A 15,740-nucleotide genomic window follows, 5' to 3' on the forward strand; every position below is an offset into this window, starting at 1 on the left:
TTTTTTTTCCAGCCCTTGATCGCGCAGTGTGAAACTTATTCGTAGTGGTTCAGAACATTAAAGGCGAAGTTTCTCACTAAAATTATAAGTAAATAGATTTTCTCTGCTTTTCTTTAGTTACGTGCTTTTATTTAGTCACTGTTATCACCGTTTTTGTGTTCCTGTGATATTAGTGTACGATGAACGAGCTTCTTCACTGAATATGGTTATTCATTGCTCGTGAAAATGCTACATTGTTTCGTACGACTCCCGACTTCAGTGAAGCCCAGTGGCGGATCTAGAAGGTAAAAAAACTGGGGGGGGGGGCGGCCAGAACCCAGACTATGATAGGTATATCATTTAGTTTACTTGCCACTTAAAAAACTGGGGGCCTATGCCCCCGGCCCCAGGCTAGATCCGCCACTATTGAGGTCTCTATGATTGGTCCACTCCCTGTAACTACTTGCAGTGTAAAGGCTGATTGGTTACATGAATACATCAAAATATACACTAGATGGCGCTGATGATAGAGGGTTCTCGACGCCGAAATTAAATTGCCGCAAATTTTAAACGTTTCCCTAAATATTTCATAACCTTATAAAGAGGAGAAAAATTGCAAGTTGTTGTTCTTTTAACAGTGTGATTTTCCAAATGATAGCGTAGTTATAACTCCTCTGAATGTTTTGGTTATGTAAAAACCTAGGAACGAATTATTTTTTCGCGTTAAAAAGTTGATTCCCTAACTTTCAAACAACGGAAAACATTCAGAGAAGTTGTAACTACGCTATCATTTGTAAAATCACATTGTTAAAAGAACAACAACTTGCAATTTTTCTCTGCTTTATACGTTTCTGAGATATTTATGAAAAAGTTTAAAGTTTGCGAGCAATTTAATTTCGGCGTCGAGAGCCCTCTTAAGTTGAGACCACATGATGTGTGGGGAAATTAGTCTCGAAATGAACATAGATAAAAGGAAGTACATGATGTTGACACCATATGATGGTGTATGGGGAAACTGATCTCGGTGTGTACCTAAATGACTGTGATAGAGGCTCGAATTTTCGATTATTCATCTTGAGACTTGTTACCACCGACTGCTCGGTTCGACCTTCGTTTCTGTTTTGTGCAAAACTCCACACGTGTTAAGAAGAACCATTAGGGGCTAATTATATAAGCACGTTTCACACATTGACACGAAATGCTTTAATTTAAACAAGATAAATAAAGAAGATAATAACACATAATTTGACACGTAAAGCACTGTCTTATCCTTCCTCCCCTCCCCTTTCCTTCACATATTAGCCTTGTTACCAGACGGAGATAATTGAAATTCTATTGAGGGATCGTGACTTTAATGGTGGATTTTTTTTTTTTCTTTTACTTTTAATACCGAAGACGAAAATAAAGAACGAAACTCCAAAAAATAGTTGTAAAGAAATCGCGTGAGATTTATGTATACAAAAAAAAAATCTCTTTTCCTACAAAGGAAGAAAAAAGGAGCTAATTTTTATGGCATTATTCAAGTGTATATTTTATTGCTTAGCTGATATGAAAAAAAAAAATTGAAGAAGATGGTTGAAAATTAAGATTACGTGTATAACCTGAGGCAAAGTTGCCCCCAATGAAAAATGATAAGAAAGAGAAAAACTCCTAAAGTAGTTTCCATGTTGAATTAGAAATAGAGGAAAGAAACAAAATAAATTAAATTCAATGAGCACGCACATTCACAGGTAGCTAGTCACGTTTGGCGCTATTTAAATATAAAGTAAGGGAATTTTTAAAACATTCTCCCAGGCAGATCTCTCCAAAATGGATGCCGCGACACCTTGCGGGATCGTATCTACCCGTCATGAGTGTCATAAAACATTAAACTATATGATTAGTATTTAGAAAACCAGATTAAAATTCCTCGTCCAGTGAGCTTCCTGATTTCTACTTTGTAAAATATTGCATAATCTGGATACGTATTTTGAGAAGTTGCATTCGGAATACAAATGAATGTATTGGGCGAAAAATTATACTTATAGCCAGTAACGTAGCCAGGATGTGTGTGTGTGGGGGGGGGGAAATTGCTGTTATAGGTACATATAGAAAAATTACAAACAAAAAATAGATCAACATAAAAATATATTTAAAAAATTACAAACATCAAAGTACCAAAGTACATTGTCGGACCACTTTTGGGGGGCGGCCCCTCTTCCCACCTCCCCTACGCCACTGCTTATAGCATACAATAAGAAAAATTAACAAGAATTTTAGGAATGATCCAAAAAATGGATCAAAAGATTGCAATCTTGGCCAATAATTAGCTTGTGAATCAGAGACCACAAAATTTTTGAACAGCCCCTAAATCGAGTTTTCGTATCTTTTACGGAATAAGTACATCATACTGAGTTAAGTGATAGTTTGAGTTTGGCGACACTATATGTAGTTCTCCAGATATAAGCCCTACAAGAAAATTTTACATTGAAATATAATGGATTTGTTTTTTATCCAAAAATAAAAATGAAGGATTATCAATGAATTGCCACACTAAGCTACCTGTATATACTAACTTTCATGATTTGATAGACGGCAACAATGTAGTTCAGGTACAGAAGCACGCGAAATCTTTCTGACGGTGAGGTAAAGTCATCCGTTGTGAAACCAGTATACACAAAGGCTAAGTACATGGTGTCAAGCCAACACCGTATAATGTACAGAAATTGCTCTGAAGGTGAACATAGAACTTGGTGTTAAGTTGATACCGTATGAAATATGGGAAAATTGGTTTGAAAGTCAGGATAGATACGACGAAGTATAAAGTATTAAACTGAGTGTGAGACTACATGATATGTGAAGAAATTAGTCTTGAAGTGAACATAGATAAAATTAAGTACATCATGATAAACGAAGCCCGATGATGATATGTAAGGAAATCAGTCTCGAAATGAACATAGACAAGATTAAGTACATGGTATTAAGTTAACACCGTATGAAGGTGTATGGAGAAACCGGTCTCGAAGTGAACACAGATAAGGCGAAGTAAATTATGATAAACCGAGACTATGTGATGAGCGAAGAAATGAGCATCGAAGTAAATATAGATAGGATACAGTACATGCTTTCAAACCTAAACCGTATGAGAATGTGTAAGAAAATCAATCTCGAAGTGAACGCAAATAAAAGGAAATATAAGCCGAAATGGTATGATGTGTAAGGAAATCAGTCCTGAAATGAACATAGATAAGATGAAATACACGATGATAAGCTAAGACCATATGGCGTGTAAGAACATCGGTCTATACTGGATTCCACCTTTTCATCAGAGCACTTCGTGTCTCGATGCCGCTCCTCTTCACCGACTCGACAACTTGCTGCGTTGTCACTTCGTCATAAACAACAGAATTAGACAATTCGTGTAGTTACTCGTGCGAGGGAGAGCGAGGGCGACCTGGCTGAGGCTCTGCTGTGCATAGTCATCGAGTTCGATTCAACTGTAATTTATTGAGCGCAATGATTTGAGACCCACTTTATAGAAAAGTGCCGATACTTTTGTTATGAAATGCTATGTAATGTTCGATAAGAAATTTAATTCAGTTACGCAAAATGAGACGCTATAAGGAGAATTAATTTTGGTTCTGAGAGCAAGAACGAACGAATAAATAAAGCACCTTTTTGGGTATACCCGTATAAAAGCCAATTTATAATACGTAAAGTGTATATGGCAATCAGACCACTACAGCCAGTATATAGGAATCAGACATCGGGGGAAAGAGCGGTGTCCAGAAGGAATGGGGTAGACTCGGAGCGCGTCATGAGTAATTGAAAAGGGCATAAATATTTCACCTAACTACCTCAGCCATTACCACTGCGAGTGATTACAAATATTCAGAAAGATAATGTTTGATATTTGAGGGGATGGCTCCAGGTGTGTAATAATATCAAGAGGTTTTAAGAATCTATGGTTTTGCGATCTAAATAAAGATGTGTTATGTTACTCTCTTTCTCTCCAAATAATAATAATAATAATAATAATAATAATAATAATAATAATAATAATAATAATAATAATAATAATAATAATAATAATAATAATAATAATAATAATAATAATAATAAATATATCCACCCTAAATTCTCCTGAAAAATTCATGTACTTTCCGCCTTACAGTTTCCCGGGTAAAATTGTCATAAATGTCGACACCAGGCCGGTAGCCAGCCCAAAAATGTAGGGGGGCCCGACCGAAGTTAAGGGTGTCCGATCTAACCATATTATAGTTCATTTGCAAGCCTGCCGTGAAAATTTTAGGTGGCCAGCGAAAATTTAGGGGGGCGCCCCAATAGATCTCCCTGGATACAGGCCTAGTCGACACGTGTCATTCGTTTTTCACTTTTTCTGTCTTTGCGTGGGGTCTCTAATCTACCGTTGTTCATTAAATGCTGTTTTCTTATATCATATACAGTAGATTTCGCAACGAGTGGCCGCAGCAGTTTTATCCACAGCCTCCCGTACGGAAGCTTTTCTTCCCCCTTCCTGTTCTTGTGAGCGGAAATACGAATAAACGTTAAAAATAATTTGTGGCTCTCCACTTTTAAGAATAAGCTTTTTTCTCCCTCCAATCCTGTAACATTCGGGTGACTGCACACATGTTGATGGTTCCTTTATTTACAATTAACTATTTACCAAAAACAATACTATATACAAGAAGCATAAAAGGGGGATGAAACACAAACACACACACATCAAATCTTGAGACGACACACTCACGACAATAACTTAAACTCTACAAATAGAACTTCCGCACTAAAAACAATAAATAATGTATATATACAGTACAATTGATATATTTACATAAATATTACTAAATATTTTCCACGGATATATGCAAAGTAACGAGGCAATAGATCGCTTTCTCTAGGACAGAAAAGTGGCTCTTCAGCGATCGTTGACGTTTGGCAACAAAGGTTGTCATTCTCTCACTGGGGGTGGTTGAGTTGTAGTGTTGCTTACTCCTCTTCTTGAAATCCTCGTATCTATGACCAATGAATCGAACTGTGGGAGCCCCAAATGAATACAAGAAAAGATACAATTCTACTGTTCTTAGTCATTTGGAATCGTATCATCAATTCCAAAATTTGAAAACAACGCTAACGGTAAGTTTATTACTCTCATAGCGCTAAATGAAATTCATATAGCAAATTCTTTATAAGACAGCAATTCTCGTGATAAGCATGCCACGAGGGAATACATTCTAAGGGAAAATTCGTTTGTTAGGTTTTTAGACGTCTTTACCCAACAGCGAGACTATATAGAGACTGGACTTACAGGTTAAAGTGCAATCCGCGGGCCGGACTCAGGCCTACAAAGCATATATCACTTCGGGGCCGGCCGGGCTGTAATTTTTTAAATATACAATCATATTTCTCGGTCCTTTTGGGGCCTAACTTTGTAAATGTACTGTACAACGATATTTATTGGACGTTTGGACCATTCTTTCTTAAGAACTATTAAAGCAGATCTGCAAAATTAAACTTCTAATTGCTGTAAATTAAAAAATATATATATAATTTTTAGTAAATTATAAAGTTTATGTAATTCGGGTTTATTTCTGGCTCATTTGATTACCACATGAGCTCGGGCCTAAATGCTAAAACATATTTCGGACTCGGGTTGGACCTCACATTATAAACTCACGAGCCGGGCCGAGCCTGGGCTAAAAATTCCGGCCCGTGCAGACCTCTACCACGTGCACCGAAGGCGAGTGCTTTGAAGTAACGGAGGTTCCCTTAGATGAGTTACGGTATTTTATTTCCTTATTTGAAAAGGGCAGTTACGGAATGACATTTTCTTTCACTCAACAATTTCCACATTTTTTTTTTTTTTAATTTTTCAAATTCATTCTCAAAGTAAACAATGATTTTTCACCAGGGGAGAATGGACACATAAGAGAAACAAGAGAACATGTTATAGATGTAAAACTATATAAAGAGGAAAAGAAAAAATAATTAAAGAAATACGTCTCTTTCATATATAAAGCTTGTGCTGTGAAACATCGTGTTGACGTTGACTTCAGTCAAAATCTTGATTTGAACATATGCGATTTGAAGACATCCGGATCAAAAAGCACTTGAGCATCAGACAAAACTTTTCAAGGGCAGAAAAAAAAGCTACAAGTAGAATCAATGCTTTCTTATATAAACGCAATACTGTAGACGCATTTTTCGAACTGAAAGAACATTTTCATAGCCAAAAGGACTTGATAAAAATAATAAGATTTGAACAGCAAGGTGGTATTTCCTTTGAAGTGGGTATTAGCCAATAAGTATCTCCAAGAAATTTAAATTTAGAAAATAGGTAAGTAGGTTTATTAGATTTAACTTATTTTGTATAAAATGATAAAAGCGTGAATACGAAGACACTATTCATCCTGTGGATAACTGGATCTGGGAGCAAAAGGTTTCTTTATAAAGTGCGAAAAGTTCTGCAGAAAAATAACAAGAACATTTTTCACGACAAAATCCCTTATTTGCTGAAAACCTGAAAACAAGTGCAAAAAGGAAAAAAAAAAAAAAAGCATGGAAAGTCCAGGTGCATACTAATAATGAAACTATAAATGGAGTACAAATTAATTTTTCGTTGCTCCGCTGGTATAGCGGGCTCCCCCGAGTGGTCGCGAGATCGATTCCCGCCGGGAGCTCACCTTGAAAGGAGTGGTTCGGAGCCCACTTTAATCTGTAGTTCCACATCTCTATATAGCCCCGCTGTTGAAAAAGGACGTAAAATCCTAAACACTTTCACTTTCAGCTGGTATAGCCTTGGCTTAGTACTCGGGAGATCATGGAATTAAATCACGCGCCAGGACATAATGCATTAGGTTTTACTCACTCAGTCAATGGAATTATCTTGTGTCATTCATTGTGCACGCTATTAAACCACATATGCCTCCGAAAAGTTAAATAATTTTAACTTCTTCGTCGTAATTTGAAAAGACGCTGACAATAAGTGCTCTAAATTTGTCTGAGCTCTTAGTATTTTCGAATGTGCTGAACGAAAATTCAACCAATGTTTTTCTCAGTAGTGGATATTGAGACAATCATGTTTGTAAACAGACGGAGATACAAAGCCTTGTGTTAAAAAAAAAAAAAAAAAAAAAAAAAAAAAAAAAAAGCCAAACAAAATAAGGAACACATTTCCTTCAGCGTTCTATTTTCTGTAAAATTTGTTTTCTAACAAGTTTACTACACGAAGGGTATTCTTGAGCCGATTTACTAAATATACCGTAGTTGTACAGACTTGTACAAACTTCGAAAGAGCAAGTACGCTGACACCCATGGAAATGGAATTGACAACACTGAGCAGCTTAAAGGGATTTTTGCCATGCCATTTTGATTTTCTCTTTGTCCGTAATTAAAAGCGTAGCGGCATTTCAGATTTGGCTTGGAGGGTGGCAAGACCCCTTGATATAAGTAAAATTTCGCGTTTTTCACTGACATTACTATTTTATTGATAAAATCTATATAAATCTCACTCAGGGGGGAAATGCCCCTCCCTGTCCTCCCTAAATGACTCCCCTGAATTAAAACCCGTTTTTTTAGTATTTATAGTTGAGTATAAAGAAACATATTAATTTTGTAATTGAAAATTTTTAAAACATGCTAAGTAAATACAAGATAATTAATAATTAATCACTAATTAAAGTTTTTACTTTCCGACCCAAGGAAGGAAATTCAAAGCACCAACCCTGCAGAAAACGATTAATTACTTTTCCTGTATACGATAAAATAATTTGCAAAGCTTCATTTACCAACAATCACACTATATTTCATTTTAATTCCTTGATCCCCTAAAATTTCTATTAATTCAATTAAATATTGACTGAGTGTAAATGATGCTTTGTAAATTATTTTATCCTATAGAGAAAGAGTAACTTAGTCATTATTTGCAGGGTTGGTTCATTGAATTTCCTTCGTTGGGCTTCAAAGTAAAAAGTTAAATTATTAATTACTAGCAGCGTTCACCCCGCTTCGCTGCGGTCACCCCGGAACGCAATAAACTTTGTTACTTAGATAATTTTTACTTTTTCGCTTTCAAGTGATATGATAAAAACCATAGAAGATTGCAGTAAATCTTAACATTATATCGCCTGTCATTTATGTTAACCCGCCCCGCTTCGCTGCGGTCATCCCGGTGCTGGCATATTGTAAAAGTGTCTGTAAAAATAAGCAAATCAATTAAAAAATTTTAAACAGAAGATTCAAGCTATTTTCCGCTGTATATCGCCTGTCATTTATGTTAACCCGCCGAGTGACACGGTCATGCGGGTTGCATATAAATACGTTTATTTTTACCTATGATGAACTAATAACAAAGGATTTGTACGTTATGGACACCTGAATGGTCAATTATCTCAAGACACTGGTAATTAAAAATTAAAGTGATATGATAAAAACCATCTAGGGTCCAAATCCTAATAACCCCCCAAAAATGAAAGAAATTGGTTCAGCCGTATTAGCGTGATGAGCGGACAAAAAATTGTACGTTCTCTTTTATGTATATAGATTATCTTGCAATTATTTAGCATATTTAAAAAAATCAATTACAAAAAACATAATATTATGTACCTTCTTATTTGCAACTATAAATACTAGAAAATATGCTTTAATTACGGAAAAAAAAAGAAAATGGCGAGGCAACAATCCCCTTAATTTACGTATTTATTATTTTTAATAATAGAAGGTTAATCAATAATATCCGTAATCTATTTACAAATTGTTGTGTCACAAACATATAAGTTTTCGAAAACTCATATGATAATTGATAGCGAACATAAGATGACTTGGAAGAAAAGTTGCTGAATTGGATACACTGTCTTTAAAAAGCGCTGGGATCTTCAGCGAGTCCTTTGCCAGTAGCAGACGAAAACCGAAGTGCTCGGATCAAAAGGTGGTCACAAGAATAGAAATGAACAAAGATAACACTAAGAGCATAATGATAAGCTAGGACCATATAGCGTGTAAGAACATCGGTCTAGAAATGAACAAACATAACACTAAGAGAATGATGATAAGCTAAGACCATATGGCGTGTAAGAACATCGGTCTAGAAATGAACAAACATAACACTAAGAGAATGATGATAAGCTAAGACCATATGGCGTGTAAGAACATCGGTCTAGAAATGAACAAAGATAACACTAAGAGCATAATGATAAGCTAGAACCATATAGCGTGTAAGAACATCGGTCTAGAAATGAACAAACATAACACTAAGAGAATGATGATAAGCTAAGACCATATGGCGTGTAAGAACATCGGTCTAGAAATGAACAAACATAACACTAAGAGAATGATGATAAGCTAAGACCATATGGCGTGTAAGAACATCGGTCTAGAAATGAACAAAGTTAACACTAAGAGCATAATGATAAGCTAGGACCATATAGCGTGTAAGAACATCGGTCTAGATATGAACAAACATAACACTAAGAGAATGATGATAAGCTAAGACCATATGGCGTGTAAGAACATCGGTCTAGAAATGAACAAAGATAACACTAAGAGCATAATGGTAAGCTAGGACCATATGGCGTGTAAGAACATCGGTCTAGAAATGAACAAACATAACAGTAAGAGAATGATGATAAGCTAAGACCATATGGCGTGTAAGAACATCGGTCTAGAAATGAACAAACATAACACTAAGAGAATGATGATAAGCTAAGACCATATGGCGTGTAAGAACATCGGTCTAGAAATGAACAAACATAACACTAAGAGAATGATGATAAGCTAAGACCATATGGCGTGTAAGAACATCGGTCTAGAAATGAACAAAGTTAACACTAAGAGCATAATAATAAGCTAGGACCATATAGCGTGTAAGAACATCGGTCTAGAAATGAACAAACATAACACTAAGAGAATGATGATAAGCTAAGACCATATGGCGTGTAAGAACATCGGTCTAGAAATGAACAAACATAACAGTAAGAGAATGATGATAAGCTAAGACCATATGGCGTGTAAGAACATCGGTCTAGAAATGAACAAACATAACACTAAGAGAATGATGATAAGCTAAGACCATATGGCGTGTAAGAACATCGGTCTAGAAATGAACAAACATAACACTAAGAGAATGATGATAAGCTAAGACCATATGGCGTGTAAGAACATCGGTCTAGAAATGAACAAACATAACACTAAGAGAATGATGATAAGCTAAGACCATATGGCGTGTAAGAACATCGGTCTAGAAATGAACAAACATAACACTAAGAGAATGATGATAAGCTAAGACCATATGGCGTGTAAGAACATCGGTCTAGAAATGAACAAACATAACACTAAGAGAATGATGATAAGCTAAGACCATATGGCGTGTAAGAACATCGGTCTAGAAATGAACAAAGTTAACACTAAGAGCATAATGATAAGCTAGGACCATATAGCGTGTAAGAACATCGGTCTAGAAATGAACAAACATAACACTAAGAGAATGATGATAAGCTAAGACCATATGGCGTGTAAGAACATCGGTCTAGAAATGAACAAACATAACACTAAGAGAATGATGATAAGCTAAGACCATATGGCGTGTAAGAACATCGGTCTAGAAATGAACAAACATAACACTAAGAGAATGATGATAAGCTAAGACCATATGGCGTGTAAGAACATCGGTCTAGAAATGAACAAACATAACACTAAGAGAATGATGATAAGCTAAGACCATATGGCGTGTAAGAACATCGGTGTAGAAATGAACTAAGATAACACTAAGAGCATAATAATAAGCTGAGACAGTATGGTTCGAAGAGAACATAGATGAGGCATAATAAATGATAATAAAATCGAGACTGTATGATCTTGTTAAGGAAATCGGTTTTGAAGTAAATCAATCTAGGTAGATAAGTCGAAGTACATGATGATAAGCCGAGACTACATAGTCATAACATCATTCTGTCGCATTTTGCAGCTTTGAACAACAATATCTATTCCTCTATTCCATCGTACTTTCTGAGTTCATTATCATCATCACCATCATATTCAGTTATTAACTCAATTATACATCTTGCATTTGGTCATCTTTAAGGTCTCTTCTTATCTCCGGGAATCAAATACCTAGCCTTTATGGTCCATCTTTAATTTGTTCTCATTGCTCCACTTACAATTCTTTCCAAGGGCGCCTATCAGGGGGGCAAGGTGGGACGCTTGTCCCCCTAGAGGAAATTGTACTTCGGAAGATCGAAAACCCAATAGAGTTTTTAGAATAGTTACTGCAAAATTTGAAACTATATTTGAAATGTCGCTTATACTTGCCCCCCCTTGGAAACCACAACATGGGCGCCCTTGCTTCTTTCCAATCATTATTAATATATTTTAATAGTAAGATAATATACTCTCTTAGTTTAACTTATTCTTGTTTTACAGTTATTTCAGAAAATATAAAAAGGTTAGAATCTTATTTTCAGGCCTCTAAACTGACAGGCCTCTAAACTACAAAATTTCATTCCAAACAAAATTTCATATTCTCCTGTAATGGTAAGTGCTCTTTATTACAGATATATAAGTTTTTTTAAAATCACATTTTCTCTCAACACCTTGAATAACAATTATCATAGGAACTGAACTGTATGTTCACTTACCTCTTCTCCTTTGAAATTTCTGTAGCGCACCCATTTCCCAAGCCGTGGCCTCCAATATTCCAGAACATAAGCCTCTGCATATTCTCTTCCTTGGCCATTTCCAAATCGACCCTGGGTCTCGGTCGCAGTGATCACGTGCACTGAATGCAGGTCGATTTCAAGCCATTCTTTGGGTTCTTTAGTGATCGGATGTTTCGGACACCACGCACCGCCGCTGCTTTCTTTCCTAATCCTGTAAAAACGTGAATAAATATAAATTATAGTTAATAATTTGAGATGTTTTTAATAATCTAAAAGAAATGACTCATAAAATAATTCAATGTATGTTTATTTCTAATTTACTAGTAAAATGTACATCACTGTTGGGAGTATATATGTCACTCTTAGGATCATGTGTGTCACTGTTAGAAGTATATGTTTTACTGTAAGGAGTATTGTGTCACTGTTAGGAGTATGTGTCACTGTTAGGATCTTGTGTGTCACTGTTAAAAGTATGTATTACTATTGGAATCATGTCTGTTACTGTTAGGAGTATGTGAGAGCAGGGGCGTCATTTAGGGGGGCAGGAGGGGCAATTGCTCCCCCCCAAGAGTTTGAGGAGCACATATACTTTTAATCAATTGTATACTAATATACTAGTACAAATCATGAAAGTCTTATGTCGGTGGTGCTATTGCTCCCCCCCCCCCAAGCGAAGTCTGAAATGACGCCCCAGTGTGAGACACTGTAAGGATCATGTATTACCGTTAGAAGTGTATGTTTCACTGTTAGGAGTAGGCCTATTGTGTCACTGTTAAAAGTATGTATGTTACTGTTAGGATCATGTGTGTCAGTGCTAGGAGTAGCTATATGTCACTATTAGGACGTATGTGTGGCACAATAAGAATCATGTGTCACTTTTAGGATCATCTCTGTCATCTCTGTCACTGTTAAGATCTTATTTGTCACTGTTAGGAGTACTGTGTTAGAGTTAGGAGCATATGTGTTACTGTTAGAATCACGTGTGTCACTGTTAAAAGTATGTGTCACTATTACGATCATATCTGTCACTATTAGGGATGTGCGTCACTCTGTTAGGATCATATGTGTCACCCTTAGATCATGTCTGTCACTGCTAGAAGCATGTGTGCCACTGTTTGAAGTATATGTGGCATTGTTTAGACCATTTTGATTGGGTTTGGTTTTGAGTTTAACATCCTTCTCAGCAGCAAGGCTATATGAGACATGGACCTAATGTGGAATTCGAACACATGAGCTCCCGCAGGGAATTGATCCCTGGTTTCACATGTCTAATGTTAACATCATAGAGTTATGTGTGGCACTGTAAGAATCATGTGTCACTGTTAGGATCATCTCTGTCACTGTTATAAATATGTGTCACTATTACGATCATGTCGGTCACTGTTAGGGGGTATATGTGTCACTGTCAGGATTATGTATGTCACTGTTGGGAGTAAATGTATCACTGTTAGGATCATGCGTGTCACTATTAGGATCATGTGTGCTTTAGAGAACGGTATGATTTTTGAAATATGCGTTAAATTGATGAATAAGAAGGAAAAATTAAATCTCAAACTACAAAACAGGGTTTTTCTTTTTTGAATTCATACATTTGATCGCTAATATAAATCCTGTATATTTACTTATTAATTAATTAATTAATTGAAAGCACCTAATTCGTTGTGTATAGAACAAAAACTTGAAAACAAAAACACAATAAGAAAAAAAGATCTTTAAAAAAAACAGAAATGAATAAATAAAAGTAACTTGCAAATACTATTACAAAAAAGAAAACGAAAAAATTGTTAAAAGCAAGCAAGATATGACATAACATTTCTCTTTGGAATTTAAAGGGGGGGAGGAGAGCTTGAAGAAAGAAATATGTGAACAGCAAATTCTGACGGAAAGAAGGAAAAGAAAAGAAAAGAAAATTTGAGTCATGAGAGAAAAAGTGTAGAAAGGAGAAGTGTAAGAGGAAAACAAAAGGAAAATATAACATGAAACAGATTTTTCTTTTGCGAGTTCTCAAAGGAAAACAAAAACGAACATGAAACAGGGAAGGAAAGGAAAGGGGTAAAAAGAAAGAAATAAAGCAGAGAGAGAGAGAGACTTTTAGCAGTTAAATTCAGACCGATTGGTTGGTTAGTTTATGGTAAGAAGAAGCATAAGAAAAAGAAAAAAAGCTCGATAGAACCCAATTTATTGAGACAGAGAATGTGAACGAAAGAGAGAGAGAGAGAGAGAGAGAGAGAGAGAGAGAGAGACCTGTCAACCGTTTTCAATGAAGCCCCGACACGAAATCAATTCCTTTGGCATTGATTCTTTCTCTCTCTCTCTCTCTCTCTCTTTTCTTTGTTCTACATTTTTCCTTCCGGTTTCCCATTCCTTTGAGTTCCTTTTATTTTTTTCTTCTAGTTTTCTTTCATGCAAACACAATCAATCAAAAATAGAAAAAAAAAATAATAATCTTAGGGTAGAAAAATTTATATGAAAACATGAACAAGGTATATGCTTAAAAAATCTCCTTTCCTTTTGCCTTATAAATACATGTTATATTATTAGATAATGTTTACATATGAAAAACAAGTACTTCTTCTGTGTGAAGACAGGCATAACGGGGTGAGAGGTAAGAAACAATCTGAAGTTTGATACAAAACAGAGGAAAATTTTAAAATTATAAAAGAATCATTTATTCATTATGGATTACAGGGGATTGGTCCTTAAATGGCTAAAAAAAAGTATTATATTTTATACATAATAGATATATACAGTGACGTACATAGAATTTTATCAACGGAGAATCAAACTTCCAAGTGGATATCGTTCGAGATTACCTGTAGTGTAGGGGCCGCTGTGGTTCGGTGGTACAGTGTTCACCTCTTGTACATGGGGTCCTTGGTTCGAGCCCAGCTCGAGCCAAGTAAACTTTATGGTAAATAAATGCCGTGTGCATGGGTTTTCTCGGGGTTCTTCCGTTTCCTCCCACTTTCTTCATTCCACCATTTCCTTCATTTCTTATCATCACCTTCTCCTTTAGCCTAGCGACATAACCGTGAGACGTAAAACTTAAAGATTTCATTATCTTCTTTACAAGTCAGTAGTCACACAATCATCCATCTTCATTTTGGTCTTCTTTTTCCTCTTTTACCTTCTACTTCCATGTTCCCCATTCTCTTGCCGACATTATAGTAATTTCTCGTCCTAATATGGCCATACTACTGTAATCTTGTTTCTTGTTCTTACTTCGATATCTTTAGTACTTTAGCACAACCTTATATTCTTTCGTTTCTGATCTGGTAACACCAGACACCGATCTGAACATTTTCATTTCGGTCACATCTTGTGCCTTCTTCACTCCCCGATCTAAACATTTTCATTTCGGCCACATCTTGTGCCTTCTTCACTCCCCGAACTGAACATTTCCATTTCGGCCACATCTTGTGCCTTCTTCACTCCCCGAACTGAACATTTCCATTTCGGCCACATCTTGTGCCTTCTTCACTCCCCGATCTGAACATTTTCATTTCGGCCACATTTTGTGCCTTCTTCACACCCCGATCTAAACATTTTCATTTTGGTCACATCTTGTGCCTTCTTCACTCCCCGATCTGAACTTTTTCATTTCGGCCACATCTTGTGCCTTCTTCACTCCCCGATCTGAACATTTTCATTTCGGCCACATCTTGTGCCTTCTTCACTCCCCGATCTGAACATTTTCATTTCGGCCACATCTTGTGCCTTCTTCACTCCCCGATCTAAACATTTTCATTTCGGCCACATCTTGTGCCTTCTTCACTCCCCGATCTGAACATTTTCATTTCGGCCACATCTTGTGCCTTCTTCACTCCCCGATCTGAACATTTTCATTTTGGTCACATCTTGTGCCTTCTTCACTCCCCGATCTGAACTTTTTCATTTCGGCCACATCTTGTGCCTTCTTCACTCCCCGATCTGAACATTTTCATTTCGGCCACATCTTGTGCCTTCTTCACTCCCCGATCTAAACATTTTCATTTCGGCCACATCTTGTGCCTTCTTCACTCCCCGATCTGAACATTTTCATTTCGGCCACATCTTGTGCCTTCTTCACTCCCCGATCTGAACATTTTCATTTCGGCCACATCTTGTGCC

General features: G+C 36.3%; 1 protein-coding gene across 1 annotated transcript in view; it reads right to left on the bottom strand.

Moving 5' to 3' along the window:
- The window catches only part of LOC145689838 (discoidin domain-containing receptor 2-like), a 602,490-nt gene that overhangs the window by 180,903 nt on the left and 405,847 nt on the right, over nt 1-15,740 (bottom strand). Inside the window, exon 4 of the mRNA XM_081764058.1 lies at nt 11,610-11,841. Within this exon, the coding sequence (XP_081620184.1) occupies nt 11,610-11,841 (232 nt within the window). The remainder of the gene's footprint in view (nt 1-11,609; nt 11,842-15,740) is intronic.

Source organism: Thermobia domestica, chromosome 7, assembly GCF_964235325.1.
Source record: "Thermobia domestica chromosome 7, izTheDome1.hap1.1, whole genome shotgun sequence".
Classification (NCBI taxonomy): Eukaryota; Metazoa; Arthropoda; class Insecta; order Zygentoma; family Lepismatidae; genus Thermobia; species Thermobia domestica.